The following is a 14,722-nucleotide window of genomic DNA, read 5'->3' as shown; positions in this document are numbered from 1 at the left end:
CAAATTTTACCTAAAAAGATAAGCCCTGAAAAGTACTTTCGCTAATATTATTTCGTCAATACAATTAATAAAAATTTCGCGCTTGCTTCGCTCGCGCTTTTATTCTGTTAGTTGTTTTTGTAGTAGTTACCCGGAACTTCGTGCGCATGAGATTACATTTTTGAATATCCCTAGAAAATCTTTATTTTTCATGAGAAAAGTAGAGTGAGGTGCTTTAAAACATAGGTAACATTTTTTATGGCTGAGCTCGTTCATCTATCGCTTTTTTATCTGTAACAGAAAAAATTACGCTCGCTGCGCTCGCGCTCATATTTCTTGTTGCATTCTATCTTGTTCAAATCTTCAATCAATCTTGGTCAAATTGAAAGGTAAAATTCCACTAAGCAACTAGGTATTCACCCCGTCAAGTCGAGTAGAAGATTTTTTCTCCGGATAACCCCCCCCTCCAAACAAATCCCATAGGTAGATATGTAGGTACCTACTCACTGAAAGAATGCTGCGTGACTTATGTACCTACCTTTTACTTGTAACTATTGTTATCAAAATTAAATTATAAGTTCTTGACTTGACCACGACTATGTGACCCCCTCCTGGCGCCAAAGCTGGATCCGCCCTTGGGTCTCCGCTACGGTCGGAGCGCAGAGGGTCCCATAATATCATGGCGTGGACGTCTATCGGTTGAAACAACCACGAGGAAGTAAAAATGCAAGTTGCTTTGTATTACTTAGAGCCACCGCAGACCTACAATTTCATGTTGAACGACTATCGAACAACGAAATCGCAAACTTTCACAATTTAATCGGCCAACTATATTGTGTCGGTTGTTAGACGCAGACTAACGCAGACTAAATTGTTTTAGTCGGTGACAGTGTTGCTAGCGCGGTGACGTGTGCGTGAAAATGCGGAAAAAAACGCTCTCATTGCAATAATAATAAAAAGAAGACGAAAACAGAAGAGAACTTTTTGGGTTCACCCTGTATTAAGTGATAGATTAGAACATGGACAACATCATATCTTGCATTCTAAACTGAGATGTTACCCAGATAATTTTTTTTCATACTACAGAATGAGTATTCCTTCTTTTGATGAGCTTACTATATTTAATTAGTCCAGCGATATTCAAACAGGACACAACTTTTGCCGTGCCCGTCGTCGATGGTCCGGGCGCGGGGAAATCACGTGCGCACGTGCTGTCCTCATGCATCTTGCCGTGCGACTGACCAACTAAGTTGGATAGTCCGCGAGCTTGTATAGGGTCCTTGTGCTAATAAGCTGTCGGCCAATAGTTGGCCAACTTTTTAGTTGTACGTAATCGGAAGGGAATTTCGATTCTGATACAATCGATGTCCAATTATTTAGTTGAACAATTTAGTTGGATAAGATGTGCGGGATGTCATAAGTCACTGTGCTTATTTGTATACTCTGCGATTTAGTTGCCCAACTTGCAATTGTAAGTCTGCGGGGGCTCTTAGGTAAGTATAGGTAAGTACCTGCTGGTACCTACTCGTAGACGAAATTTTTGTCAAATGATAGTACTATAACCCAATATGCTGCTGCATTAGGCAAAAACATAGATATGTAGGCAAAACGTGTTAATATTTTATTAACGAACGTGATAATTAAAAAGACGTGATCTTTCTTTCAAATAATTAAATCATTGCGGAATAAAAACTCATGTAACGACCTTAAAGCATTGTGAAAGTGATTGTAGTCACGTGTAAATAGTACCTACCTACAACTACCGTGATACCTAGTACTTGAGTAAAATAAGAAACGTATGAGCATAATTATGAACAACAGATTAATTATTTTATTAAGAGAGAAAAGGACTTACTTGCCTAGTAAATAGGTGCACACGATCACTGTTGATACAATATTGCCTAAATAGATAGCTTGACTTGAATAAACATTTGAGTACTTACCTAACCAGGTAAGTACCTACTATTATAGTTATGCAATATGTACCTACTTAATATTAATTAGTGCTATAGCTAATTCAGCATCAAAATCTATCTCTCTCTTTTCTGTACAATGTACAAAAAGATTTGTCCTATATAACTAACTAATTAATAATAATTAATTTATTGATCTATCGACGACGCACAGCCGGTTGCTCGGGTTTCGTACAAACCTAAAATTTTCCTTTAGGACGTAAGCGCACTCACTAAGAAAGGATTTTCGGAAATTTGATCCCCTCAACGATTTTCAAAAATCCACTCAAGCGGCGCGGCGCGACGGGCGGCGATTAAATAATATAAAAACATACAAACATACATACACAATAAAAACTTACATTCAACAACAACATACAAAACATACATAATATAAAAATATACCATATACATATTATAACTAATCCATACCGCACCCCTCCATCTTCGGCCGCGTAAGACAAGTAGTTTTTTTTTTTTAAGTTGAGAAATCAAATGCAACCTTATCTCCTGGTTTTAAGCTCATAAACTGTATCCCAATATTTTTTTCTGATTTTCATACTTCAATGTTTTTCATGATTTTTAACACTTAGGTACGGTTGTCCAAAATAAGTTTACTCAGTAGATAGACCGTATGCGAATAAACTGTAAATAAAAAGGGTGCTATTTGACAGAAAAAATTTGTTTTAAGTGAAAATCAAGTATTATTGTTTTAGTTTTTAATAACTTTTCTTCTTATTACTTATTACAATTTTGGCATAAAAAATGGCTTTTAAAATGCTTTTCACAAGCACAGTCTGTAGCCCCACAACGTCTTTTAAATATTTTTCTCTTGAACCAAGATTATAGTCGAAAACAGAATTCAATTTAGGTAAGTATGATTATCTACATATTCCTTAAATAAATAAATAATGATATTATCGGTAAGTAGACACTTTGGGTACAAACCTATTTGCAGAAAAGATATTAATGAGGTAGGTTAACTTTTAATTAAGTATATTACATTTTGTTAAGTGAAAACTGGGTTAGTGGTAATGATAGCTATTTAATTGAAATTAGCTACATTACGTATTGTACCTACCTAATAATCTACCTTACCTACTCACTGCTAGAATAATATTATTTTTGAACATAAAAACTATGTTCAAAAATATTTTGAAACCGTTGAGAAATATTATTATGTAGATACCAACGAACACCTACCTACCTACTTGATTATATTTTTTATAATTTCATAAATTATTTACCTACACTTTGAAAGAAATTTCGAAATTAATATTTTTAAAACACACTTACTTACCTATCAAAAAACAGAATCGGCAGGGATTAAACCTGCATCCCTCTGCGCAATCCAGCATCCTCAGAATAAGCAAATGGCTTTTTCAAAGTCAATGCCATCATCAATCCGCTATCGCGGCTTTAGAGTGCCTTTACTTATTGTTTTTGTTCTTTTTATTAATTATTTATTAATACATATTATATTTCTTTAATAAGTAATTCTTAACTCTCGTAATTTAAGTTTAAAAAAATATCGATATAAAATCCACATTTTTATAAAGGGTCCTAGGCTGGGTTTTTATTCTAAGGTCCTAGGACTCCTAGATACTTACTGCTTAGTGGTGTTATTTTGTAATTGTTGCATTGTTGCATCTTGTAACCTTGAAGTATGAATAAAAAAACATTTGCCAGGAAAATATTCAATCGAAGTTATAATTTCATGCATGAGGTCCTAATAAAACTTTTGAAATGCAGTCTCGACGAATGTGATTTCACAATTTGTGATATTGTGATAGTAAATGCACATTAAATTAAAGGAACAAAAATTACGGCTGGCGTGACAACACATTAATAAGTAGATGTACCTACTACTAATAGTTCAATGCTGACAACTTCTGCGCGTATTGTGGCCTTGTAAGCGAGAGTTTCCGGGTTATTTTCCCTGTTTAACAGCAATTACAAAAATAACATTTTCTATTGTCCTCAGCGCTCTACAGGAAAAACTATCACTGTCCCTATCTATAAACTGCCAAGAGGTGCGCTCCGGACTCCGGTATTTAGATTTAAGTACCTAATAGAGCTACCTAATAAACAATTAAAATTACCTATAAAGACTACATGAGTTAAATTAGAATTAGAACTTCTGTCATGAATTAAGTAAGTACTCGCAGGTAGATATGTAGCTGAAATATTTTTTATGAAACTTAAAATACTCGGTACAGTAATACGGCAGTCTACTTATAGACCTACAACTAGCTTGTTCCCGCAACTTAGTCCGCGTGCACAACACAAATTTCAAACCCCTATTTTACCCCCTTAGGGGTTGGATTTTCAAAAATCCTTTCTTCGCGGATGTCTACGTCATAATAATTAATATCTGCATGCGAAATTTCAGCCTGACCCATCCAGTAGTTTGAGCTGCGCGTTGATATTAGTCGGTCATTCAGTCAGTCAGTCAGCTTTCCTTTATACAGCAGCGAGATATTTCAGCACATGATTCATGAAAAGGTCCTATTTCCTATTTACTCTACATGGCTCTAAATGGCTCAAAAATGGCTAAAGCCGGTTCAACGTTCTGTGTGTGAAATATTTGTACAATTTTAACATAGTTAGGCTAGTAGGTAGCTACCTAGACGAAAACAAAACATGTTAGTGCGAATATCTAAATAAAAAGGTAGATAGGTACCTATGTAGGTCCAGCGATTGAATGAAACGTGTCAATCATAAAAACTGTTTAGCGACTTGCTGCTAAATTGTCTTTCACTTTCGTTACCACCCGTCACTTTCATTACTTTAAGTATACATTTGCATATTACTTACAGACAGAAAAATGAATTAATTTGAATAAAGGTAAGTAACTCTAAAATTCAAGTTGAAAAATTATGTAAAGCCAGCCTCTATCTAAACTCTACTTTGAAAGAATAACAAAAGATATTTGACTTGGATGACCAACTGTAAGATTATAGCTTGGATGAATGATGGATTATAGCCATAGCAGAGTGATCTAGAGTGAACTCTCGGTTTGATCCTGAGTCAAAATAAGACTATTTTAGGGCTACGCTATGTCAAATGACGCAAATAAATGATGAAGTATTTGACGCCTGCCAGGGACGTCGAAGCCTCGATGTCTTGTTAGAAGTTCTTTATCTCAGCTTTATATGTCTCGAACTCTGATTTTTAATTCCGTTGATTTCTGACGTTTCTTAATATTGGTACCTACTAGAGATAAAACAATTTCCACAAATGAAGATAACAAATTCAAATAAAATATAAAATATGTTTATGGCTGTGGATTCTAAGGAATAAATTTATAGAGACCTAGATGTTTGTATTAAATTATATTAATTATTAATTACAACACCATTTTAATTTCAAGTGAAGAGTGAAGACTTTATCAAATATCGATGTCAAAACAAATAATTTGGAAGAAAAGAATCCACTTTTAAGGATTTTCACTTTTAAAGAGATTCATAATTAGGTAAGGTTTGGTATGGTTAAAGGTGGTATGGCTTTTTTATGTTGACAAGAATTTTTAGGATAATTTGGGGTAATCCCTGTTTTTCATGCAAATGACCCATTAAGTAGGTAGACCGAACCCACCCAATGGCTTAAATATCAGTCAGAGTTCCACTTAAGTACTTAATTAAAAATTAGACTACCTATACTTTAGAAATAGGTAGTTAGGTACCTACTTACAGTGTTCATAAGCTTTAGATAAAGAAGGTTAATGGGTTGTGAAAGATATAATAGATCAACAAGTGCTAAAGGTTGCCCTAATGATGATTACGTCAAGCTTAGACATCGCACCGTGTTCCAATTATTCAATTTGTGCGTAGATGTAACGAGGCTACGTTAATAGTTGCATAAGTAGGGTGCATCTGCTTGACATTTGAATCGACCCCAAATCCGAATAGAAACTGTGTCACATTAGCTGCCGGCCGGCAAAAGTACCGGCGCGATGTTGACGACGACGACGGTCGAGCGTTGTGCAATCCCGTTAGCACTCCGCTCCACGTGCGGAGCCGGCGCGCCTCAATGTCGCCCGTGGGCGGCCGCCGCCCGCTGAAAATAGCGAGCCTACCCGAAGTCCGACCGCTCGCTCGAACGCACCCGAGCGCGCTGCTCTCGCTCTAGCCGCCACTCGATGCCCACTTCTTCTCCCTCGCACAAACAGCTGAGTATCAAAACAAAGAAGTGAGACGAACGGTCGCCGCTCCCGCTCGCCGGCCGGCCGGTGTCGCCGGTCGCGCCGAACGAACGCTCAACGCACGCCAGTTCTCGTTTGAACCGTGTCTATCGAGGTTGTCCGCAGCGAACTTGTGCGCAAAGTTTACTACCGCGAAAGGGTTTTTCTTTGTCCCGATCTTCGAGGACCTTGCCCTCGTATTATGTTTCCGCGCGAGAACAGCGATCAGCCTCGGCCTTTTGAGGGCCCGAACCGCGTTCAGCGTACAGAGTCGGATCGAAATTTTCGCAATTGCCCGAAATTTTGTTACGGATACCCCGCGAAACGCGCTCGCCGGGCGATTTGAAAATTTTGAGTGAACTTGTGACTGAAAAGTGAGTGGACTACCAGACAGTGTCTAGAACGGTGCAGTGAATTTAATATCAGAAGTGAATTTGAACTGAAAGCATCATGTCTACCGGTAAACGCTTAGCGAAACGCTCTATCATAGGGACGCGAGTAGCCGCTCTCGGCGACGACGGACTCTACTACTCGGGGATGATCCAAGCGGTGAAAACGCCGGCTCCTTTCCCGGAAAACAACAACTGTATAAACTTAACACCTAATACCCGTTACACGGTGCGCTTCGACGGCGGTAAGATGACGCGCGAATATCGTGATGCGGAGCTCATCGGGCCCGGGTTCCGAGGGTTGGCCGGCGTGCGCCTGAAGCCCGGCCAGCGCGTCTTCCTCACGTACAACGGGCGCGAGGTGCGCGCCGACGTGCTCAACCACGACCACGACACCGACGAGCTCCGTGTGCAGGTGCATGCGCCCGCTGCCGAGGTAGGTTTTCCACTCTACTATCTATTTACCTAAACATATATCCCGAATGTTCAATAGGTCTAAAGACTCCAGCCATTAAAATTTTTATATAAAGCTCTATAAGACTTACGCTTCTTATTTCAGCCATCTCCTAAACAAAAGACATCAACGCAAGCGCGAGCGCCTCTCTACCTTTGTAAAGCTTCCTTGTTCCTTTGAAAGTTGCAGTGAATTTTATTATTTTCATTTCCTATTTCACACTCGTAAGTTTGAAAGTAATAGTCATTGGCGAAAATCACTGTATAGTCTTTTATGTACATGAATATCATGTCAGAGTCGGTGCTTAGAAAGGAAGCACCAGCAGCGTCAATATTGAGAAGACAAAGCTTTTGTGAGGTGCAAACGTAGCGGGACGAGAAGTGCGCGGGCGCGTGTATCTAGGGTTGCTTACATTATTTTGGATGAATAATAAATATACTTTTTACTTTTTTTTTTATTATAATAATAAATATAAATTTTCTAGAAAAGTTGCAAAATATAAGTAGTGCACTTCAAAAATATAGAAGGTATTTTATAGGAAGAGTAAAAAGCGTTTACCATCGTCACAGTTTGAAATAACCTTAACGCCTGTGTATCATACGACGTTTTTCAAAACAAATGTGAGAAAACAGGTAAAAAACTTAAGTTCTAAAAAACAAACGATTATTTTGTGCGATTTCCGACTCATTCAAAATATTGGAGTTAATTCCATTTTATTTTTAACCCCCGACCCAAAAAGAGGGGTGTTATAAGTTTGACGTGTGTATCTGTGTATCTGTGTGTCTGTGTATCTGTCTGTGGCATCGTAGCGCCTAAACGAATAAACCGATTTTAATTTAGTTTTTTTTGTTTGAAAGGTGGCTTGATCGAGACTCGAGAGTGTTCTTAGCTATAATCCAAGAAAATCGGTTCAGCCGTTTGAAAGTTATCAGCTCTTTTCTAGTTACTGTAACCTTCACTTGTCGGGGGTGTTATAAATTTTTAATTTACACTTGTCTATCTCATTATTTTAATCCATACCTAAACCACTCATACTTATAGGAAAAGAGAAAAACTACAAACAAAAAACTTTATTAAAATTTCAAAATCCATATTTACTAGAATAATCCATTTTGAAATTAGGTATTTTTGCGTACCCACACTATATGTATATTTCTTCAAGAGTGTATATAATACGCAGAACCGAATATATTATACATAGTACGGTTGGCAACCCTACGTGCATCCAGCAGCAAGCTATTGACCTCTACACGTGGGGCGGGACGTGCACCGTTCCCGATACCCGTACAATGTACTGGAAAACTTACACGCAATGTGTACATCCCCTTACAAGAATTGCTGACAGGATTTCCCCGATTAAACAAGTTCAACTCTGTTGCCTATATATTTTCAGGGCTCTCTCCGTCACTCGTTTCCACTCCTTTCATACAATCGTAGTTCCAATTTCATTTGAATATTAAGCAACCAAAGTCCATGAAATTTTGCAGACATATTCTAGAAACTAATATCTGTGTCTGTGGTGTTTTAGATTTTTATAAAAATATGTAGTTTTAAAATTACAGGGGCTCAAAGATTTGTATGAAATTTTTTAAGACCGCGTAACTTTGAAACCGAGTATTTTAACAGAAATCTGGAAAACCACAGACATAGATATTAGTTTCTAGAATATGTCTGCAAAATTTCATGGACTTTGGTTGCTTAATATTCAAATGAAATTGGAACTACGATTGTATGAAACGAGTGGAAACGAGTGACGGAGAGAGCCCTCAACATCAACATAAAATAAACTGAGGCTAGTCTGCAGAATCACTTAGGATTTTTTTTTATTAGGTATGTAATCCATTCTAATGGGAAAGTGTATCAGGCTGTCTGTCTGCCTGTTATGTACTGTACGGCTTCAGGGTCTAAGCGTTTAACCAATTTTTAGGTACAGAGATTGCTTGTATCCTGGATATAGAGAGGCTGTTTTTTATCCAAAATGGCATAGTGAAAGCCAGTGTTAAATACCTATTAACAGACGAAAGCCTTAAAAATAAATTCAAGTGGGTAGGTACTACAATACATATTATATGTATGGCATAGGTACATATATAATAACAAAGACTTCACATATTTTTTTACCAATGAATACCAGCTAGAGTTGCGAGCGAGCCCCTGTGCGATGCAACAAGCTACCAACTACGCATTACGACTACGGGCTAGCGCTGCCCGCTATCGCTCGCAATGCACAGTTGCCGACTTATCAAACCGGCCGGCTTGATAATTCTAGTCGCCACGACCAGTTATTGCGCGGATGGCTAAATTTATTCTTACCGACGCAATAATACGCATCTTATCAAACTTGTACTAGTATTCCAATAAATGTAACCACCCAGTTACAATCACCGGTCATTCCACTTATAAATAGTAGTTTTAAAAACCACAAAAGATATAATTAATACCTATTGTTCATATGTACTCTACCATAGATACAACAGCTTTACTGCACACTTGTTTACAACAAGAGAGCATTTAACTCGTGCGTCATTCGAGTCATAATCGTCATTAGGCATTTAAAATCATAATAGCTTATGTGACACGGACATCGTTCCTTGCTTCGGATTTATTATCCTTTTGTGTGGATGTGTCCATTTCAATAAGGATACTGTACTCAATATCCTGTATGTAGGTAATTATCTACTACTTCAACATTAGATTCCGGATACCTACCTACCGAACTACTGCAATAATATGATCTTCTCAAAGACATGGATCTTCTAGACATGATTCAATCCTGAAGTTTTGTAGACCTTTGTTTAAAAATTCAAATAAGCAAAAAATAAATTATTATCATAAACGTAACACATTCACTAGTCACTGAAACGGAGAAATTGCTCTACACTAGAGGAGAGGCAAGTTTGTGTACAAACAATAAGACACGATCCGCAATCCGTATATCTATCTACTCTTTCATTGCCTACGTGTAGACATAATAAGTGATGTAATAGCATTTTTGAACTGACTGCAACCGACTAAGCGTATGTTCCGTAATCAATTATCCATCGAATTAAAGATTGTAATAGTAACGGTAAAAGTTATCGCTTAGTTATGTAACATTAGATAAAAAGCAGTGAGAGTTTACTCATAAATATACTGATACATTTCCTTTTCTTCGGACGGTCTCACAACTCTCTCTGTGTCCGGACCTCCACAGTTTTTCTTTCGAGTTAGTAACTTTGCCCGCGTCCTTAAAATTTTCGTTTATTATCTAAGTCGTGTTCTGCATTCTCACCAAAATTGTGCAGAGTGCGCCGTCCGCTTGTAATTTGTCGGATGTTGAGAATTCCCAACAATTAATTATCCTCTTTACATGTTATTCGCTAAAACAGGAATTTACCGTTGATGAATAATTCAACTTTATACCGTCCCACACAATAATACACAATATCTGTTATAAGGCTATTGTGTATTATTTAATTTCGTCACTACATCAGCGTTGTTAGAGAGGCTGCTTGCAGATAGCACCGCTCTACTCGCTCTTCTCTTTTAACCCGGTTTTGATAAAACACAACTTAAACTTGTATTCGTCACAACTCAGAAGAACTAACCAAACACTATGTCTTAGCACTGGTATCAGCGAATAGCGGGTAAAGACGTAGCACAAATGCGCACTAAATTCGGCCACTGCGTACCGTTACCGCTACTCAACGAAATTGGAATTTCGTTTTCTCTCACGTGACGCTACAGCGACATCATATTGAGTAAACAAACTCATGCATTGAATTCTATCACAAAATAAATACTTACTTAATCATTACATAATAGGGTAATATTACTTTTGAAGCAGCGTTGTGTATTTTATATATATTGAATAGGTAAATAAATAAGCATAAAAAATTCCGAGAAACAATTTTCTTATGAATTTAATTAACGTAGGTACCTACTCGTAAACTACGGTAGCTATTGCCAATATCTTATAACTTGCAGACAACAAGATCTAAATACCTACGGAGTTAAAACAATGAGTTTCTAAGCATGGACACATCGTGGCATACAACACAAGAGCCCAAACATGGCACACGTTTCTAAATTCACCCTATGTAGCTTCAACTGCTCCATTTATACATTCCCGCTAACATTCAAGTCCTGTAAACTAACCTCAGTGATTAAGCCGCAATGTAAATCGATTACTGCACTCGAAGCTGAATAAGGTGATTTTAGAAGCAAACTTGAACAAAAAATGGAATGGAGTAGTGTAGCACTATTAATTTTTGTTATTTCTTTGAGAGATTTTTCGTTTTTGTAAATATGAAACTATTATACTATATCTATACTATATACTATTCTGCTCGTGCTGATTCACTGACTGACTGACTGACTGACTCATTTGATCACCTCTTCTGTAAAATTTTGTATGTTTTTTTTACCGATGGTTTCGTATAGAGGACAAAAAATGATTCGGAGGAAAAATATGGATAGAGCTGATGATTTAGGATTTCGGTGAGGAGCACGGCCAGGGTATTGAAGATAGGTGGGGGGTGCTCGAACAAATGTCACTCAGAACTTCATCCAATTGACAGGGAGCTGAAAAATAAAACCAAAATGGCGGATTCAAGATGGGCCTTGAATCAAGATGGCCAAAGGCCTCCCACCAGCCGACCTAAACCAATTAAGAAAATCTCAATCGGCCCAGCCGGGAATCGAACCCGGGACCCTCGTCATACAAATCCACCGCGTTACCACTGCGCACTGGAGGTCGTCAAAAGATCTATCTATACATATAATAAAATTGTAGAAAAGTGGTGTCTGTACAATGGAAATATATAAAAAAAAAAGTAGCAGGGGTTGTTAATAATAACAACCCCTGCTACTTTTTTTTATCGATGCCGAACCCGAAATTGTAATTAATTTTTTTTTTCGTCTGTTTGTCTGTGTGTTTGTGCACGCTAATATCAGAAACGGCTTATTCGATTTAGATACGGTTGTCACTAATATATTGTAGTAAGCTTTACTTAACATTTAGTGTTTATTTCATGTCAATCGGTTCATAAATAAAAAAGTTATGTCAATTTAAAGAATCACGACGAACATTTTTAACGTACAGATACACGCCTCGCGCCTGAGCGTCCGTGGCTATATAAAGCGCGCTGAGAGCTATTCCACGCGAACGAAGTCGCGGGCACAGCTAGTAATAAAATGTGATACAATAATGGCCAATAGATTTTACATTGAACAAAAAAAAAGCTACTCCACAGTTTTGTTTTTCCGACATTCGTGACGCGCCCTTCCATCTGTCTCTTTCCGATGTGCGTGAGAGAAAGGAATGGGAACATTGTAAATAATTTTAGATATTTCTAGTGTTTTCAATGGTTTTACTAAGTATTTTACACTTTTTCGCATGTTATCTTACGTAAATAAAATTAACTTACCGGTGGTAAGTCACACCATCTCTTTTCTGCGTCGTTAACGTATTATTTTGGCACTTTTTGATCGCGCATTTAGGCGTCTTGACAGCTTTGCAGTCAACATGCGACTAATGAAGAAAGTGTGCTTACACCGAGTATAAGCACACTTACTTGGTCCCGTGTTATGCGCGCCAGTGCGATGTCCTTGCTTAGAAAGTCATTGAGTTAAAATAATAACTTGTTTATCTTGTGTAGAGTAGGTACGGACATCTACATATTTTCATAAGGACAAATAACTACATATAATATTAATGAAGACCCACCTCACACAATGAAAACCAAGTAAAAAATATATATAAAACAAATTAGGTACTTAGGATACTTAAATTGTATAAAAAAGTTTCAGTAAAAGAAATATTGGAGTAATCAATTGTACCTAACTTCTAATTTCCTTCTACTCGTTACTTCGAAATAAGGACTCAACTACGAGTACATTTAGCTATTAATTTTAATAGTAAGTACACAAAACCGTTTAAACGGGACCTAACCTACCAACCAGCCGGCCGATCTGTTTACGCACTAAACATCGCCGCAATCACCGCCTTATCGCACTAATTATATTGACCACACTATTTTATTTCTTGTTTAATCATTACGAGATAATTATATTAACCGCGACATTTTAATGTGGACAAAAACTACCAGTTTCGTTCGAAATGTGATCGATCAACCCATCTGACTGGTTTTTTTGTGTTCATATAAATAACTGAAATGCCAAAACTTATCGCAGAATAAAATTGCTTATTGAACTCGAAATTTATGTGTTTACAAAACCAGATGTCATAGGCCACATTGCGATACTGTGTCTTCGCACTTCTTCTTCAAGAAGAAGCACGATGCATCAATTGAGTGGTTTTGGAATTTGTGTGGTGCTGCGTACCATACAGATTACGTTGGTTTGGCAGATTATAGCAAATTAAGCTTTTGGTTCCTTGTATATCATGGACTTTCGCAAAATAACGCCTGCTTCTATAATACACGATGCATCATTTCATTGTGTAGAAAAAACAGCAGTGCGAAATGTTCAAATACAAATAGCACGAAAAGCACAGCAGCAAAGACTGATCTGCGCCAGACGCACAAGTTTATTCAACGCACAATTTTTATATTCAGGAAGCTATTTCGGAGTCGAAGATCTTTGTAAAAATTTCATCTTAGGAATCTTTAAAGGATATCATTCATGATTTCCTTTGAATCCTCCTAAGCCTCCGGGTGTCAAAATCAGTAAAAAAAATAGAGAACGGGGGTCCTATATTTTAGTGATGCCGCCCCGAGCTTTCAAAGGCCTCAGTTCACCGTTGCAGAGTAAAATGTGACCTACGTTGCGCTAGTACCAAAGAAGCATCTAGTTAAGCATCTAGTTGTACTAGCCTCCAGTCGACTTACGCTTGGCGATGATGTAGAAGCCATTAGGCATTCAGCAGTGGGTATGTTTTGAAAGAAAAAATTGTTTTGATGCTGGTACGATGAGGAAGCATCGCGCACGCGTCGGCCTTGCGCGTCGGCTCTGTGACGTCGCACGCTATATCAGCATGACGCGAGCGACGATTCGTCGTTCGCTCACTCACAGAATAACATTTTCGATAACAAGGCTAATTTATTATGTATTTGTTAGAGGCCGTTTACTTTACAATAAAGATACTAAATTAATTTAACCTGCTTAAACTGTTTTAAATTACCTATTATAATTATATTACCTACCTTGTTACCTACTGAGGGCCAATTGCATCCATATCAGCCAGTCAAAGTTGCGTTATGGCACAGTTCACGACAGTATGAAACTTGTAACAAAACGTCGTCGAGGCTTTATATACAATGGCAGGCGTCAAATGTAGGTAGGCTAGGTAAGCTATGAAACGACTATTATCTTTGATTTCACGTCACCTCTAACCTAATATTTGACATATCGTTTCAGGATCAAACCGGGAGTTTCTTCACTCTACTCATGTTAACCAAAGTGGACCGGGTTTGTTAATTTTGAACCAGAATCATGAAAATATGAATGCTGACTTGGGCAACCCCCTTTGCTTTTTGGTAGTCAAGGTTTAAGGGTAACAGCAACGTATATTTAACCGCCTGATATGCAACTAGCCCTTAAGGAAAAGTTGTATTTAAAATAGTTTTGCAGTTTGCTATCTAAACTAAATGACAAACATGGTGATAAATTATAATTGCGCAGTCAATCTGGCTGTTTACGCCGCGCTGATGCGTGATCAAACATGTGTACATTCCACATGTGAGAGATAGGCACTATCAAATATTACGTCACTACAAGAATTGCTAAATAACATAACTGAGATAAAATTACAATCATGGCTTGT

At 37.6% G+C, this 14,722-nt stretch overlaps 1 protein-coding gene across 1 annotated transcript in view; it reads left to right on the top strand.

The window, feature by feature from the left end:
• Positions 1-5,652: 5,652 nt before the first annotated feature.
• The window catches only part of LOC123864309 (zinc finger protein 704), a 72,668-nt gene continuing 63,598 nt past the window's right edge, over positions 5,653-14,722 (top strand). Inside the window, exon 1 of the mRNA XM_045904664.1 lies at positions 5,653-6,939. Within this exon, the coding sequence (XP_045760620.1) occupies positions 6,565-6,939 (375 nt within the window). The 5' untranslated portion in view covers positions 5,653-6,564. The remainder of the gene's footprint in view (positions 6,940-14,722) is intronic.

Source organism: Maniola jurtina, chromosome 4, assembly GCF_905333055.1.
Source record: "Maniola jurtina chromosome 4, ilManJurt1.1, whole genome shotgun sequence".
Lineage (NCBI taxonomy): Eukaryota > Metazoa > Arthropoda > Insecta > Lepidoptera > Nymphalidae > Maniola > Maniola jurtina.
This window is presented reverse-complemented; position numbering and strand designations above follow the sequence as displayed.